We start from the raw sequence: 18,125 nt of genomic DNA on the forward strand, positions 1-18,125 counted from the left end.
CGAGTAGTATTCCAGTGTGTGTGTGTGTGTGTGTGTGTGTGTGTGTGTGTGTACACACATATACAGTGGATATTTGAGTTCTTTCCATAATTTGACTATTGTTGACAGCACTGCTATAAACAGTGGGGTGCAGGTGCCTCTTCAAATCACCATTTTTGTATCCTTTGGATAAGTACCTAGTAGTGCAGTTTCTGGGTCATAGGATAGCTTTTTAATTTTTTGAGGAACCTCCATACTGTTTTCCAGAGTAGCTGCACCAGTTTGTACTCCCACCAAACCATTTCTCCAGCCTGAGGACAGGGACTGGTCCAGAGCTTCAAAGAGTAATTCCCTGCTCAAAGCCCTCTGTTATCTTTCCTAACCTTCCAGAGCTCCCTGAATGCCCTCTTAAACATCTATTTGTTTACTTCCCTGTATCACCTGTTACCTGTATGCACCTGTGTTCGCTACCTGACTTTCCCATCCATGGTATTACACCTTGTGGTGTTCCTAGCAAGCCCTACCACATTGTTCGCAACTCTAAAAGATCTTGCTAAATATCTAATACACCACACACCCTTTTGCCAGCCAGTGAAATGGTCCCCTGGCTCCCTTAATTCAAGATATGGTGCAGTGTGGCAGCCTGGGGCTCCAGAATGGCGGACAAAGAGGAAGCCAAGGGCTCAGGAGCAGTGGTGGAGGGAAGCCAAAGGGACTTCTCAAGAGGGGAATATGTAAGGAGGGTGAAGTAGAGAGAGGGACAAGGCACTAAGAAGGACAAGGAAGGAGGTGGGTTCTGAGGAGGAGAACAGGGCATCAAGAGGCACAGAACATCTGGTCTCAAATGACCAGCTGCCTACCAGACCTGAACCAGTTTTCACATACAACAGGAGATTCAAGCACACCAGAAATGCAGGAAGCCCAGGTGGGCTCCACTCTGCTGCATACACCCCACCTCCCACCCCTCTAGGTTCCCAGGACCACCCACCAAGGGTCGAGGAGGCAAACCTCACAGGCCTGCAGTATTATCACATCGACAGAACCAGAACCAACAGATTGAGCTCAGCCCGCTTTCTGGTGGCTGCTGCCCTCTGCTGACCAAACAGGACTACAACCCAAGAAGCCCATCTTAGCTATGCGTGAGAGCAAAGTTGAGGGTGACCACCAAACTCACAACCAGAGGACGAGGTAAATCCAAATCTCATTGGGGCCTTTATAAAAAGTCTCCTTCTCTAGCACTAGATAGTAGGAGGCCTCCTAATTTGAAGTTCATTTCATCTCAAAACTGCAGGGAACTAATAGGGATCATTGTGGCTAACATCCTGTCTGACCTGGCATAGTGTTAGGCACACCTACACTGTCTCATTTTGTAGGTGATAAAATTGGAGCCTAGAGAAGTGTGAGAATACCCTCCCGGAGACATAGAGATATGATTCTAGGACTGTGGATACAGATGCTGACCTCCTAACCACAGTACTAACAAAGTCACTTGGCATAGGTTTGGACTATGGGGAGGAGACACAAAAGCATTTACTGAACATTAAGTGTCAGGTATGTATTAAGTGCGGGGGAGATGGAGGCCCAGCTGCTCACCCGGGGATGGCATAGTTCGAGAGAACTAATTACCACTCAGTGTGATGGGTGACATGACATGGTACAAGAATGGGGGAGATGAGATACATCACCTGAATTTGACCATCTTTTGCTCATTTTAAAAGAGCAAAATTCCTTGACCCCCCCTTCCCAGTAAAACTTCCTAAAAGATGACTACATCCACTCCACTTTCTCACATCTGGTTCCTGTGTTTGCACTCAAGTCCAAATACCTGCTTTCATTACCTTCTACAAGGTGAGGGGCAAACCGGACATCCCTACTATGCCTGTATTCTCACCCATGAAAAGGTCATCATGGCGCTACTTACTTCATAATGTTGTTGTGGAAATTAAATGGGTAAATTCATATGCCTAGCACATGAGTCACCCTAGGCAAGTACAGGCACTATTGTTAAGATAGGGTTGGTGGCCTATTTGCTGGGGCTGTTTTCTTCCACACAGAGGAAGTGCCATAAGCTTTTAAGCCTCCTACTAGCTCTCCACTCTTGCCTTATCTAGTAGGTGTTTTTGTGAATAAACTGGGTGGGCAGTCAGCCCTTCTTTTCTGGGGCTCCTTCACACCAGAAGCCTTGCAGGTCCTGCACTGTCAAGGACTGGGAGGGAAGTACGACCCTGGGGTGTCCTCTCAGAAAGCCCACTTGCCCAAAGACATGGGCCATGCATTCTCATAGCAGCTCTTCCAGTAATAAAGGGAATATCTTGGCACTCATCTGCTTTATCACACTTTACTTCCCAGGGAGAGAGGTTGGTTGAAGGGCATTCCAATAAGCAGAATGGTAGGTAAGTCCAGTGATGTTACGACAGAAAGAACAGGATCAGATACCTTTTACATCATTTACAGTGATGACTTGCTTGTGACTGACTTCTCTCTCTCTCAGAATGTGTATGTTGCAGTTGTAAGCCAGCCAGAATGTGACTGTATGGTTATTAAGTTAAAACGAGGTCATTTGAGTAGACCCGAATCCTATATGATTGGTATCCTTTACGAAAGGAATTTGAACACAGACATGTACACAGGTAAGATGTGAAGACATTGGGAGAAGACAGATGTCTACAAGTCAAGGAGAGAGACCTGGAACAGATCCTTCTCTTACAACCCTCAGAAGGAACTAATCCTACCGATAGCTTGACCTGACTTCCTCTGGAACTGTGAGAAAAAAATTAATTTGCTGTCAAAAAGCCAGGTTAGGAAAGGCAGTCTCATACGTGGACAGTACCTGGTATGTTCAGAACACAGTGGCTCCTGATGGCCCATCTGCCATCTGAGATCACCAGGGTCACTGCTCTGCCCTCCACCCTGCCCCTCAAGTGTCTTCAGGACACTCATTTCCCATCAAGTTTCCAGTTGACCTCCTGCTCTCCTCCCTAGCAGAGCCTTCTCCATCTCCTGACTGACCTCCTCCTCACCTGGCCCTAAATGTTGGCACACTTCTGGTGGTGCAGGTGAGGGTGCTGAATCCAAAGCTTTGGCTCTACACCTCCGTGGCTCCTGAAGTCCTCATCCCTCCCCAACCTGACTCCACAAGATATTTCACAGGCTGTGGGGTCCAAACATATTCAAATCCTTTCTATCCCACAACAGGTCAAACCCTGACTTGAACATCACCTTTTACATGTGTTAAATTTTAATTTCAGATAAACAGCAAAAAAGTTACACTAAGAATGTCATAAACATTGCAGGAAGCAAAGATTATGGTCTATCTGAAATTCAAGTCTCTCAGAACCCCACTTTTGTCCCTCCCCTTCCTTCATGCTCACATCCAGACACATCCAGGATTGGCATCCTCATCTGGTCTGGACCTCCAGTGATTGACAATGTCCTGTCCACCCCACAGACCCTTCCTAGCTTGGCAGGTGGGAGGAAGGGGGGGCATCTCCCCTGCCCTGACTCCCCCATACAAAAAGCACCCCCCTTTGCCCTGCTCTTCCCCCCTCCCCATCCTCACGCCCTTCCCCTCCCTGACAGGAAGAGTAAACATTACTGTTACATAAACTATTTTATTTAAATAAAATCAGGGGCAGACCCTTTTCTTTCTCTCACACTCACTCTCGCACACACACACACACCCCAACACATGCACACACGCTTGCCCACGTCCTCCCTCCCTTTCTCCCCTCCACCCATGGCCACCTCAAACCCAGTGGTTCTCATAGTGACCATCTTAGCACAGGGAAACACCCTCCATATGATGGCCCATTCCTCTCAGTTTATGGCAGCAGCATACAGGCCTAGGCACAAGTTATCCTGCCCAGAGTCCAGCTCTCAGACCTCTTAGGGTGGGAAAGGAGGAAGGACCAGTTCTCCCAAGGCACCCGGATCCAGTGTGGCTTCCCTGCTTTTCCTCCCTTACAGCCTGGAGCACCACCAAACCCCTCCCAAAGGAGGGTGGGTCCCTTCACCCTAGGGCAACCCCTCCCTGCATCAGAGAAGGCTCAGTAGCCAAACCTGAACAGTCCCCAAGGGATTCTGGAGTAGGTATTGTCTGGTTTGGGGAAGAGAGAGGGAGAGGGATTGAGCACCAAATTCCCTAACTCCACCCAGCAGGAGGGCGCTGAGATTAAGCTCAGCGACCTCCACCCAGAAAAAGTAAACCCAACTCTGCAGCAGGAACCGCGAAGGCCTCAACCATCAGGACCTCATTATGTCTCCACCCCCCAACATGGACCCTGCTAGAGACCCACTAGCACCTTGGCAATGTTAATAGCCCAGCTCAGCTGGGAAAACAACATGCACATGGGAGCCTGTCTGGAGGTGGTGTCCTCTATGTGGACAGTGGGGTTGGGTTTCACCTTCTCTGACACTGGTACCCTTCAAGTCCTTCTTTGTGGCACACACAGCAAAGTGGCTTAGGTAATGAGAAGGGAGCACTGCAGGGATGTGTAGTGTTTTCCAGAGGCACACAGTCCTACAGTGCATTTTACAGATTACATACAGGCAGGCTAGGACAGAGGCTCTGTAGCATCCCTAGGCCCCCTTGGGAGATGGGGAGGTGGGAGGGACACCTGTCTATTGCCTCAAACCAGGGGGCCAAGATGTCAAAACTCAGGTCCCACATCCACCTTCTCCAGTGGGCTACCCTGTACCTTCTAGACCAAGTTCCCTGAGGGGAAAGCCAGACAGATGGAAGGAAAGCAGAAAGGGGGCAGTGAAGAACATCAGACCAAGAGGAGCTAGCAGGGGGAGGGCAAATGTGAGAGCCATAGAAAAAGCCTTCTGAGGGGGTAAGGCAAAGAGAGCTGCCACCTGCAAAGAACTGGGGGAGGAGGGAGAGAAATTCACCAGAGACAAGAGCCAACCTGACCTCTCCAAGGGAAGCAAGGACCTGAGGACAGGGAGCTTGGAGCCCTACATGGGCCAATGGTGGTAGGAACCAGCCACCCTGAGCATGAACTACAGGCTGATGCTGCGCTGGTGGCGGCCCCCACGGCCCCCGCCATCACTGCCCCAGCGCCCCCCACTCCGGGAACCCAGCTCCTGGCCATCCAGACTGGTGTGGTCTGAGAGGCCCCGCAGGTGCTCCACAGAGTCACACTTCTGTAGGTCTGAGGCCACTGTGCGTAGGCTCAGCAGGCTCAGTGTGTCTGTGTCAGGGGCAGGGCCAGGCCCCAGGCTACTGCCCTCCTCCAGCACCCCACCTTCAGCCCCTTCTATGATACCACTGTCTCCATCCTCGCCACCATCAGGCCCGGCCTCTGCCCCCACAGGGGAGGAGCGCCGCTGGCCAGGGGCATGAGGGGGCTGGCCCCGGCGCCGGGCATGGATCTGCTCGCTGATCTGCTCCAGGTTGCGCAGGGCAACTGAATAGCGAGTCTTGGCCTGGGCCACCTGTTGCTCCAGCTCTGTCACCTTGGCCTTGTGCTCCTGCAGAGGGAGGAACAAAGTGAGGTGACCCACTGGCCAACTGTCCGTGGCTCCTGGAGCGGAGTCCCTTCAGCTCCACTCAGCACTTTCCACTGGTGCCTCCTTTCCTGGACTCTTAGGCCAGCTCACCATCCAACACAAACCTGCAGTGCTCCACCCCACCCAGCCTAGCCCCTCTTCACTCTTCTCTTCTTCCTCTTTCCCAGCAGTATCACCCTGCTCCTGGCCTTACAAGACCTTCCTCCCAGGTCTTCATTCCCACCCACTCCTCCTCTCCCCATGGTTCCCTTTCCCTATCTGGCCAGTTCCTCATCCCCATTCTCCCTGGTTTCCCCTGATTCCCACTTTTTCTCATTTACTTCCTTTTAACTCCATTCTCTACCAGGACCCATTCCCCAAGCCCAACTCCCACTCCTAGGTATCATTCTTAGCATATGTACCTCCACCTGGGCCACCACACTGGTCTCTCAGATGGACCAGAGAGGCACTGGCATCCCCTCTAACTGCCCTCACTCTCCATGCCTACCCCCTTCCTGCCTATTCACACACTATCCCCCACCCCCACTGCCTTACCTCCAGAATCTGGCTGAACTGGGCCTTGAGCTCAAAGTAGGGGCGGCTCTTGCCAATGGCCCGCCGGAGAGTCTTCTGCAGGGCCTGGACCCGAGCTTCAGCCTGCTGGCACAGCCGAGTCACCCGCTGATGTTCCCGCTCACCACGAAGCCGCTCCTCCTCTGCCTCATTCACCTGGCCATACATTCACCAGGACATACATCACTGACCCAGGACCCATGTTCTTGCCTCTCAAGACATGACCATCCTTCAGGATCTGACATCTGCTGCTAGAGACTAAATGTTTATCTCTCTCCTCCCCCCAAAAAAATTCATGTTGCAATCCTCACCCCTAAGGTGATGGTATTGGAGGTGATTAGGTTATACAGGTGGGAGCACTCAAAAAATAAACAAATGGGATTAGCGTCCTCACAAAAGAGTTCCTGGAGAGCTCTCACTCACTCCTTCCACCTCGCAAGGTCACAGTGAAAAGACTGCCAGCTGTCTAGGAACCAGGAAGCAGGCCTTCACCTGGTACCAAATCTGCCTGCACCTGATCTTCCTAACCTGCAGAGCTGTGAGAAATAAACTTGCTTAAGCCACTCAGTCTATGTTATTTTGTATTTAACAGCCCCAGTGGACTGGAGCTGATGCCAGGGATCCTCCCACTCCCCAGTCCTCTGGGAGTAGCTTAGAAATGATACATACATGTGAGAAATAAACTTGCTTAAGCCACCTAGTCTATGTTATTTTGTTGTAACAGCCCCAGTGGACTGGAGCTGATACCAGGGATCTTCCCACTCCCTAGTCCCCTGGGAGTAGCTTAGAAATGATACATAAATTACACTTCAAAAATCATGGTACACTAGCAGAGCCCAAAAGTAAGAAAAGGAGAACATTCTGAACATAGAAGTGAGGGGTCACAGCTAAACGTAACAAAATGTGAGTGTTGAATTTTGAGAATCCAGGGGGTGGATCAACTGGGGGTCAGTCCCATATCTGGATGCAAAGGTTCAAGAAGAGCCCAGAGAGACATTCGTAAGTCAGAAGGAAATGTAAATGGAGGCCAAAAAGGGCAGAGAGGAAGGAAAAGGTTTTGCCTGAAACATAATCAAAGCTGAGGGAGGGCTGGAGGGTAGAAGAAAGGAAGAAAGAGGGAGATGGGATGAAAGAATAGCCAAGGAAGTACCAGAACCGGAGGAGACCTGGCTCACCTTGCAGGTGGCATGGTTGAGCATCTCCTGCCATGTGGGGTCCAGCCGGTTCTTGTCAGCCATGACACCCTGCTCAGCCACAAACACCATCTCCCGGGCAGCATTGTGCATGCTCACGGCCCGCTCATACCGCAGCGCTGCCTTCTGTGTCTCTTGCTGGGCCTGGAAGACGGGACCATCAGGATGGGGAGCCCCAAGGGACCCCCACCGCCCATGGAGACCCATCCTGGATGAGGACAAGAGGAGGAAGGCCCAATGCAATATCAGCTTCACTTCCCAAACTGCACTAAGGATAAATTCCAAAGAAGCAACATTCCATAAAGACTATCTTGTAAGGATATGGCTCAAAAGAAATAAATGCAGAAATAAAGACTGGATGGGGAGCCTGGTGGCTCAGTTGGTTAAATGTCCAACTTGGGCTTGGGTCATGATCTCACGGTTTATGGGTTCGAGCCCCACATTGGGCTCTGCACTGACAGGTCAGCCTGCTTTGGATTCTGTGTCTTCCTCTCCCTCTCTGCCCCTCTCCCACTTGTGTTCTCTCTCAAAAATAAAAAAATAAACTTAAAAAAAAAGGACTGGAAAATGATACTGCCACTGCAGGGTGAATGTGTGAAACCCAGCACTCGCAAAGGCCACTGGCCTGTGCTCTAGGGAGAACAAAGAAAGATCCACCCCACTTTAGTTTGAAGGTGGTGAATGACTTGGACCAAGTCTCACAGAGAGTACACCCCTCAGACCATCACCTCCAGTCCAGCCTGTAAGCTGAAGGAAATAAGACAAGTGTTCTGAGATACTCATTACATCCATGCTTACCAAACATGAAACTGGAAACAAACCTAAGTTTTCAATTATAGGGAAGTGATTAAGTGTATAATAGAACATTAAAAACAATAATAATATGAGGAAATGTTAAGCAGCTTTTAAAAATGATAGCATGGATATTTATTGACATGGAAATATGTAAATAAGTAAAATAAAGGAAGAAAAATAGCACGTATCATAAATCTCATTTTGGCAGGATATACACACACCCAAAAATCAAGGGGTTATCTGTATTGTATTAATTACATTTTTTATTTTCTCTATTTTATGATGCTTTCACATCCTGGGGTTTTCCTAGGGCTAATTCCTAGAGATACTAAACTCCTCTGTGAGCATACTTTTCAAATGCAAACCAACCAATCCAAAGCCCACCGCCTCCTTTATCTAACTCTCACACACAAAGCCAATTATTTCCTCTGCCCTACATTAACCCAGGGCCAGGTACCAAAATATAGAAACCACCCCTATAGCCCAGGGCCCACAGTTATTCAAGCTATCTAACTCTAAATTCGATCAAAGTTGCCTACCCTGCCTTACCCATTCCTTCCTATTATAACCGCATTAAAGGCTCTGAGCCAAGTTTTCCTCTCATGTCTTCCGCCTCCTGATCAACCCAAGTGCTTCCCCAGGTGGCCCTAGGTGGTGCGGCATGCTCTTTCTTCTTGGAAATTTTAAGTAATAAACTCTCTTTTCATGGCAGCTGTCTCTGTGTCTGTGTCTTACCATACTTGACTAAAATAAATTCTAGATGCAAAAAATGTGAAACAGGCACATGGCAGGATTTGGAGTGATTTTGGTTTTCTTCTCCTTTTATAGTTACTGTTACATTAGAGTCTTCCAATACTGAACCCATTACTTGTGTAAAAAAGGGGGGTAAGGAAAAGGGTAAAGGAATGGAGAGGTGAGCAAAGAAAAGAGACATGAACCAAAGGGAAGAGAAATAAGAGAAAGCAGAAAGTGTTCTGTGTGACTAGAAGAGTCCAGGGCCAGGCTCTGTATGCGCCCCTCCTGGAACGTGCATCAGCTAGCCATACCTCCTTAGCAAGCCGCCGAGCCTCATAGTAGGGCCGGGCCTTCTCGATGCAGCTCCCCAAGTGGGAGCCCTGTGTGTTGAGCTTCCTTGCTGACTCCTGCAAGATCCTTCGGTAGGTGGTCCTGGCCTCCTGGCAAAGGGACAGGGACATGGGCAGAAGGAAGGCACATGTGTGGGTCCCAGCCCCTCTCGTTTTTCATACATGCCCCTTCCCCTGCCACTGTATTGAACAGGGAGAAAAGAAGACACCTCCAGAGACTAGCCCAAGGGTGTGAAGAAAAGGATCAACACTCACATCCAGCTGCAGCTCCACCTGGTTGATCTCCTCACTGGCCTGGTTGAGATGCTCTAGCTCCTCCTGCCAAAGAGGGGCAAAGAGTTAGAGCAGTGGGAAAAAGTAGCCTCTTACATGAACCATGTGGGGTGGGAGGGAAAGTCTGCCTGATTAAGGAAGGGAAGAAATGGAGGAAAAGGGCACTGTCAAATGCCTCCGTGCAGGAGACCTAATATACAGTCTCCTGTAATCCTCACAACTCCACCTCTGCATCAGACAGTAAAACCCCCATTTTAAAGATGAGGAAATCACCATTCAGAGAATAGAACACACACATGCACACAACAAAGTGGCAGCAAGCCTGCCCTCTCTTCATTAGAACATGTGGCCACCTTCTCTCCGAAATTCCAGCCAATAGAAGTTGCCTTGGAGCTAACAGTCTGTGTTCCTGAGAGAGGAACACTAGGCCAGTCACTCACTACACATTTACTACACACTTATCACAGCTCAGCACCATGACACCCAAGAATTCAGAAAACAAAGAGGCAGAAGCTCCGGACTCAGTAAGAAAAAAGTGGTACAAGGAACTGTAAGAAGCAGGCCTGGTGGGAGCAGCAGGATCACCTACCAGGGCAGGAAAGGCCAGGCAGGACACCCTGAGGACTTGCTCCTAGGCTGGGCCTTGACAGATACACAGAAAAGCACCAGTGACAAGCAGGTGCCCAGAGGAGGCTGCTTGTCAGGTGAGAAGCCGGCAAGGCTGGGGTACATACAGGAGAAAGGATACCAGAACTTTTCCCAATGGCAGAGGGAGCCCCTTGGAGCCTGACACCACCCAGTCTGTGGTTTAGGAAGGTGGGTCTGAGCAGTATGTGGAAAGTTTACAGTGGCCAGGGAGAAAAAAGTGGAGGCTGTCTGCAGTATTCCAGGTGGGAGAGGACAGGGCGATCCCAAAGAAATGCAGGAAGCAGAATCATGAGGGTTTGGTTGAGGTCAAGATTAGGGAAGATTCCATGGTTCAAGAGACCTCTAGGCCTGCTTGAGCAGTTGACTGACAGAGACCCCAGGTCCTCACACAACAGATTCTGTGGCAGGGAAGGAGAACACTGGGGACAAGTCACCAGACATGGTAGCATAAGGATCTCACTGGCCCTTGGTGCACCTGGGTGGCTCAGTCGGTTGAGCGTCTGACTTCGGCTCAGGTCATTATCTTGCAGTCTGTGAGTTCAAGCCCCACGTCGGACTCTGTGCTGACAGCTTGAAGCCTGAAACCTGCTTCAGATTCTGTGTCTCCCTCTCTCTCTGCCCCTCCCCTGCTCATACTCTCTCTCTCTCTCTGTCTCTGTCAAAAGTAAATAAACATTAAAAAAAAATTTTTTTTTTTTTTTAAAGGATCTCACTGGCCCCAAGGCTAGAGAAAGAAGCAACAGAACCACCTGGGCCTTTCACTGACATGGCAGAGAGGAGGGAGAGGTGCTGGTCTCAAGTATGCTCCCTGTCCTTTCTCAGTCAAGTTCCTGGAGCCCAGCATGCCAAGGACACTCCTGAGAAGGATCAATCCCCAGTAAAATGCCTGACACTCAGCTATGGAATCCTCTCCCAGGAGCCCTGCAGACCCTGGACAGGATAGTGGAACCCAGGCTGTGTCTGCCTGCTGCCCATGACCCAGACATAACCTGCACTTGGCAGAGAGCAATGCTGCCATCACTAGCTCTCACACACCTCATGAAAATACACATACCTACAACAATGCAGACACTTCCTCAAAGGAGGCCATAAATTTGGCTCTAAACTTTACAGAGCAGAACTGACATGGGCCTGACATTGAATTTTTAGTATTCTGGCAACCATGTTTTTAAAAAAATGCAAAAGAGGGGCACCTGGGTGGCTCAGTTGGTTAAGTGTCCAACTCTTCATTTCAGCTCAGGTCATGATCTCACGATTCATGAACTCAAGCCCCGCATCCAGCTCTGTGCCGACAGTGTAGAGCCAGCTTAGGAGTTTCTGTCTCTGCCCTCTCTCTGCCCCTCCCTCTCTCTCTAAGGTGAATAAACTTTAAAAAATGCAAAAGCAAACAGATTAAATTATAATACATTCCATTTAACTCAATGTAGACAAAATATTATAATTTTAATATGTTTTCAACATAAATTATAAAACACTTTTACATTCTTTTTAATCTATGCCCTTGAAATCCTCATGCATCTGACGCTTAGGGTACATCTCAATTTGGCCAGCAGCATGTGACTCCCACATTGGACATTGTGGGCCTGGACGTTGGTGCACATGAGCAACCTGATTACTCACACAACCCAGTGTCCATAAGGTTACAACAAAACACTGTGGAACCATAAGCAGCTGACATGGCTCACAGGAGCCCACAAGAGGCCTGGGGCCAGAGCCAGCACTACCTGACACACAAGAGATCAGGGTTTCACAGTGCCTTCCTAACAAGGACATAGCCTTCAGTGGACAGAATCACCCCAAGGGCTCTCACAAAAGGCAATTCCTGTTAGGGTGAGAGACAACCTCTCCCACCGTGGGCCTAGTCTTCCTCTAGCTTTTTTAGGCCCACAATGGGTTTCAGACTATCTGGGAGATGAAGTGACAGTGCTTTCACAGCTCTTGCCAGAATATTCTCTTTCTCAACTCGTTCAAATTTGCTAGATAAGAAACAATGGAGTAGGGAATTAGAGGCAGAATTGAAAATGGATCAGGGACCTAACCTTGGATCTGGTTTTCCTGATATTGTGACCACCATCCTAGGGTTAAGGACATCTTCAGATGGATGCCTCAGAGAAGACAGGAGTACCATCAAACTAAAAAAACCACATTCCTGGTGGGAAAAGGATATGCCTCAGGAGGCAATAAACTGATTCTGGAAAACAGAAGGAGGTGGGTAAAGGCCAGCCTGCAACATTCCCATGGGCAAACCAAGGTCCAAGACTGGATCCCACTCAGTTCCACGGCCCAAAGTGCTCCCAGATCATCAAGATCAACAAGATCATCACAGGAATGAATGCCTCTCTACATAAGTCATCCCCACCGGAAAAAAGTATGTAAAGGGCTCTGACTGTTGGCAAACAGCAGGAGTAGGCACATCTTTCTAGAAGGGAACTTGCATCCACACAACATTTCCAGCAATTAAAAAAGTCTTTTGATGATGAGGTCTGCCCCTCAGTCACAAAGCTCTAACAGGACGAGACTGGGGAACAGAATAGGATAGATGGTAGGTGAGCAAGGGGGTCGGGGGAGGTGGGGGACAAGCAGGCTGAGGCAGACCCAGGGCAAGGCTAAGCGGGAAGCCAATGAGCACTCAGGGCTCTGTTTTGGGAAGTTGGCAACATAGTACATTTGGCCTGCTCCACCAGGGACTCCTGGCACCTGGCTGAAATGGAAATTTGAATAGGATGAAGTCTGAGTCAGCAGGCATCATCCATCAGTGATCCCACAGCCAGCAGGGAGGGTGACCTTCCCCAGACACGGCAGGCACATTCCCAGGATGCCAGGCCACTGAGTCAAAGGCATGGGTGCTCCATCTACAGATGTGCCTGCTCACCTTTTACAGGCTACTAAAACACACAAGCTCATGGTGATGCAGGGCCAGGGTGATGCATGGCTCAAGGACTAAGTAAGGGAAATATGACTATCCTGTGAGAGCTAAACGGATACTTCAGGTGAGGATGAAGAGGTTGCAAAGTCACTCTGAAGAGTCAAAGGAGGAGGTGAGTGACTGTATCCACTCACCTGAAGATGAATGTACCCATCATCACAAAGGGAACTGAGAAGTCACAGGGGAGGAGACCTAGGCCCACCCTAGCACCATCCTCCTTCACTCCTTCCCTCCACTGGGACCCTCTCTCAGAAAGCTGAGGACGAGCCAGAAAGCCTCAGAGAACTATGCTGACCTCAAGACATGGAGACTAAGACAGTGGCCTTCCCTGGGTGATAGCACACTCCAGGTCAGCCTAGAGGTGATCTCCAGCTGGCTTGCCTCCAAATTCCAGAGGTATCCCACCAGACAATGGGGACATGAACTGCCTGCCAAGAAACCCCATTTCCCGTATCAGTAAGAGCCTTCTCCTAAGGGCAACCATTTCTGGGAATCCCAGAAAATACCTGAACAGAGTCCCTAGCCTTTGGGATATCCCTGGCTGAGTGGGCACATGTAGACTACATGTTAGAACCATTTCTCACCCCCAATGAGACAAGAATTCACATGTCTGGGCATGGCTCAGGAACAGGTATTTTTATTTTATTTTACTTTATTTTTTGTTTTATATTTTATTTTTATTTTTAGAGACAGAGAGAGACAACACATGCACTAGTGCACGAATGAGGAAGAGGGGCAGAGAGAGAGAGAGAGAGAGAGAGAGAATATCTTAAGTAGGCTCACAGCACAGAGCCTGATGCAGGATTCAATCTCACAACCCTAGAATCATGACCTAAGCCAAAATCAAGAGTTGGACGCTCAACAGACTGAGCCACCCAGGTGCCCCAAGAACAGGTATTTTTAAAATTCGTTGGTGGATTAAGATGCATCTGTTGGCAGAGAATCACAGAATGCACTGAGAATCCATTTAAAGCAATGAAACAGAGTTACCAGGATAACATGGTCTTGTGTTATAAGAGGGAAGTCCCAATAAGAGGGACCTCAAAAGACACACAGCAATCTCTTTCTTATCTAGAGGAGACCAAACCCAGAAAGGCTGAATGCTGCCAGCTTCCTCCCTGAAGAGTACCCCTCACATCAGGCTGCCTCTTCCACATGGCAAGAAGATGCAGAATCCCTGCTAAGGGCAGAGTACTGGCCCAGCCATCAGTGTGCCATAGAAGGGGGAAGCCTCTACAACAAGACCTTTCCTCCCCACATTACCCACACCATTCCACAATGTGCCTCCCAGTTTAGCAAGAGAGATTATGATCTGCCTGTCCCTCTTGCTCCAATTAACAACACTGCAAGCTCCCTGGAATTAAGGCAAATCTAGGCCTGCTCGATATTCTTCAACCCTCACAGAGCTCTTCTAATAGAACTATGTTCTACTTCTACAATACCAACAGCAGCTGGGGAACTGCATTTTTATTTAATTTTAACTGATTTTACTTAAGTAACCACGTGTGGCTAATAGCTACTTCAGTGAACAGCAAAACATGAGAGTGACTCTTCGTACTACCGCCTTTGCCTGTGTGGGTGCTGGAAAAATACACAGGAGCAGGAGAGACTGAGCAAAGAAACCACAGTAGATCCTCCCCTGGAGCAGAGCAAGGAATGTTGGGAGAAGGTGTATGAAGCACACCATACAGTCCTCCTCCCAACAGAACAGACAGGGGTCTGTTTCCCAAAATACTACCTCCAAACTTTCACCAAGAGATAAGCAAAAGAGTTGTAACAGAAAAGAATCATAGGACTATGTCAGAGCAGAGTGAGCAGTTGTGCAAATAAACTGGACCAACCCCTCACTTTATAGATGAAGTTAGTGAGGCTTAGACATTACATAACTTGCATGAAAATCACAAATCATGAGGCTGGAGGTTGTTTCAATCTCAGGCCAATGTGTTTTTCACTATAACTTACTTCCTCAGTAGATGACAAATCTGTACAATTAGCAGAAGAAATTGAGCTGTTTTCAATGCAACACCCATGAGATAGGGTGGAAATAAATTACTGACTCATGCCAGTAGATGAATGGCTCACTGCATCTCCCATATAAGCATGGAGTTCCTCTGCCCAACATCCAGGGAACCCCCACCGAGAGGGCAGGAAGGATGTGAGGACCAGATTTGATTTCTTCTTGACTCACTGAAGCAATCTAATAAAGGTTTGTTGACAGAGAAGCCCAGGAATGCAAGCCCTGAGATGTTCTTGCTCACCTACAGAGGTGTGAGTCACCTCCACATCAGAATCTTGGAGATGCTATGAGACCTTATGGCAGACTGAGCCCCAAACACACAAGCACTTCCTGCCCTCACCTACCCAAGCTGCTTTCCCAGGAAACCCTTCCCAGCCAATGCACGTCAACACTACAATCCCACCTCAGCCGACCATGCATCTCCTCCCCATGGTCTCTGTCCTCACCCACTGCTCCTTCACAAAGATCTGCCCATCCTACCAACTACTAGCCTGTAAACACTCCAAGGCAATAAGTCAGCTTTTCCATTCATTTGGTATAACCAGCATCCTCAGAACTCGGAATCCGTATTAAGGACGGACCATGGCTGATACAACTCCATAAACACATCAGATTTCCTTACAGGCCTCCATCTGTTGAGGCGTTGTAAAACATGAAATGTCTCACCCTTTACAGATGTGAACATCCCTGGGAGGCACTAATGAGAAGATGACAAAAGAGAAGATTCAAAAGTGCCTCCCACTCATACCGCATCTCTGGGCCAACAGCCACTTTACTTATTTAGAAAGAAAAATAGTTTTACTCTCCACTGACCGAAATGAGGCCCTGCATCTGAGGCCAATTTGTTGCTTCCCTTTGTCAGTTAAGCCTTCAGCAGCACACCCCAGGCACTCAGGCCCAGGCCTTTCTCTGCACTCCACACACAGCTCTTTTAGAACTTGTCACACTATCCTGCAATGATTTGCTGACAAACTTGTTTTCCTTTCCTGCCCCAGCGCACTGGGGAGAGAATAAATCTAATCCCTCATTTATCAGACAGCTCTTCAGGAAAACTGGAATCTGGGCTCCCTGTCTCTCCTTTCCCTTTAGTTTTCTCACCTGTATTCGAGGATCCAGTTCTTCCTCCTCTCTTGGAGACAATTTGGTCTCACTGCTGTTGTTTCCACCTCTTCCCGGCTCCTCTGCGACCGGGCTCCGGGGGACTTCATCCTCTACAACCTCAGACCGAAGTTCCCCCTGCGGGGTCTCCCGCCCCCCTGGAACCTGCCTGAATTCAGCCATGCTAATGGGGAGAGGGCACAGCCCTATGCACAAGAGAGGACTGACATGGTGGGACCAGGGCCCCAGCTTGGGGCTTCCCGGGCTCCAGGTAACAAGAAGAGTTTCTCTTCTCAAAGGGTGTAAAAAGGGACACAGGAATGACCTCACACTGGGTTAGAGGCCAAGATTCACGTTGTCAGCGGGGTTCCTAGAGCTACAGCCTTGTCGGTGCAAAAGTTCTTCCGTCCCCGTCGCGAGGAGTCCACCAGGAGAAACCCGGAGCAACCGCTCCGAGGCAGGGGGCAAAGGGGGTTTGGATCCTGGGCCGAGGCCTTCGAGGAGTAGCACCATTCGGGAGGGCGGAGGCAGGCGCCTCCAGGCTGTGGTGGCAACTGGAGAGAGAAGGCTGGGCCCGAACCGAGGCTGCGGGATGACAGTCTCTGGGGAGCTGCAAGGGAAACAAAGGCCAAGTACAGGGGCAGCATCAGAACACAGGCCACCAGCCCCTTCCAACCCCTCAACCTCCCAAGAACTTCACTCTCTTCCTTTCACACCCCGCTATTCTGACCAGCCCCCACCGCGAGTACTTTCCTCAGCCCTCAAGGACTTGAGATCCTACACCTCCCGCGTCCCAGCTCCGCTCGCCCAGCCCCTCCCGATCTGCGCTTTCCAGACTTCCTTCGGATATCTCCCCATCTCCTCCATCCTCCCTTTTCTTCCGCCCTCCCACACTCCACACCCGCCGGGCTTTGCAATTCACCTAGTAACCCCCAGCCCCGCCCCACCTCCTCTCTCCAAACAGGCGGACAATACGAGCCTCCAGGCTCCAACCCCACAATCTTCCTCAGTCCCGAAGACCCTACCCCCAGACCTCCTACACAACCGGACGGAAAGCCCCGGGCCCCAGACACAGAACCTTACCTCAGTTTACCTTCCCGTACACTGAGCTCCTTCACTGCAAACAATCTTCCCCCTCCCTCCCCGCAACAAGCTAGCTAGTACAACCAAAAGCTACTGGGCCGAGAGGAAGCGGAAATACATCATGCGCTAACAACGCCCTCCAGCCCTTTCGCCCCTCCCCCCACACTCTACTGGCCAGCCGGGCCACGTCTGGATTCCCGTACCTCGTCCCCGCCCGGCGTTTGGTTTCCGGTTTCCGTACAAAATGATGCCCTATGGTACTCATGGTCGCTGCCTGGAGCTGCCTCCAACCCATCTTCCACCCAAGATTAATGATACTGAAATATGAACGTGTTGTGGTGAGAAAAATTAGATCTGGTTATGAGAGTTCGGAGTCCCTTGTGGGTATGGAGGTAGTAGAAATAAAACGAAAATTGGACAATCGCTTTAGTCGGAGTGCTGCCATCTTGTTTTACGCTCTGCGGCTCTGGCGGCCGGAAAGCTACTTCCGGCCTCGCCCAGGAAGTCAGAAGCGGCGCCAGAAGTGAACTTGTTGGCTTCTGCCGGGGCAGCGGGACGGCTCGGATCCAGGTCAAGCGCACTCTTTATTTGGCACGTACGGTCGTTTTGCAGAAGTAACTATCGGTAATCACTTTGGTGAAGTCAGCGAGGTCCTTAGTAACGACGTTTAAAACGGACAGCCCTGATAAGTAACCGGTCTCCTCGAGGCTTCCGGCCGGCGCTATCGCCGTGACCCCGGCGCTCTGCCTCTCCAGCCCTTCACGGAGCCGGGCCCTGTCCCGCAGACCACGGTTTCCCTCTTGAGCACTAATTAGAAACCTAGGCAACCTGAATTCCGTGCTTAAAAGCCCGCGAGGAGTTTGTTATATCAATGAAAAGACTTGACCTGAACGACCTGATGGTCACTCCCAGGTATCTCCAGGCAAGGCTACGAGGAAGACTTGAGGATTCACGTTTTGTTT

At 49.8% G+C, this 18,125-nt stretch overlaps 1 protein-coding gene across 1 annotated transcript; it reads right to left on the bottom strand.

Moving 5' to 3' along the window:
- Positions 1 to 348: 348 nt before the first annotated feature.
- On the bottom strand, positions 349 to 17,303 carry SH3BP5L (SH3 binding domain protein 5 like). Its single transcript, XM_003980571.4, has 7 exons — positions 17,164 to 17,303; positions 16,081 to 16,690; positions 9,374 to 9,436; positions 9,080 to 9,208; positions 7,221 to 7,382; positions 6,028 to 6,201; positions 349 to 5,454 (listed from the first exon to the last, which is right to left on the bottom strand). Exons 2-7 carry the CDS (start codon positions 16,261 to 16,263, stop codon positions 4,984 to 4,986), a joined length of 1,182 nt encoding a protein of 393 aa, XP_003980620.1. The 5' UTR covers positions 16,264 to 16,690; positions 17,164 to 17,303; the 3' UTR covers positions 349 to 4,983.
- Positions 17,304 to 18,125: the final 822 nt, after the last annotated feature.

The sequence above is a fragment of the Felis catus genome, chromosome A1 (assembly GCF_018350175.1).
Source record: "Felis catus isolate Fca126 chromosome A1, F.catus_Fca126_mat1.0, whole genome shotgun sequence".
Classification (NCBI taxonomy): Eukaryota; Metazoa; Chordata; class Mammalia; order Carnivora; family Felidae; genus Felis; species Felis catus.

Excerpts from the sequence above, each read along its gene's own strand:
- SH3BP5L (XM_003980571.4), bottom strand. The coding sequence starts at position 16,263 with ATGGCTGAATTCAGGCAGGTTCCAGGGGGGCGGGAGACCCCGCAGGGG. Across the intron at positions 9,437-16,080 it reads AACTGGATCCTCGAATACAG|GAGGAGCTAGAGCATCTCAA; the intron begins GTGAGAAAACTA and ends CCTCTTTGGCAG. Across the intron at positions 6,202-7,220 it reads TCAACCATGCCACCTGCAAG|GTGAATGAGGCAGAGGAGGA; the intron begins GTGAGCCAGGTC and ends ATGTATGGCCAG.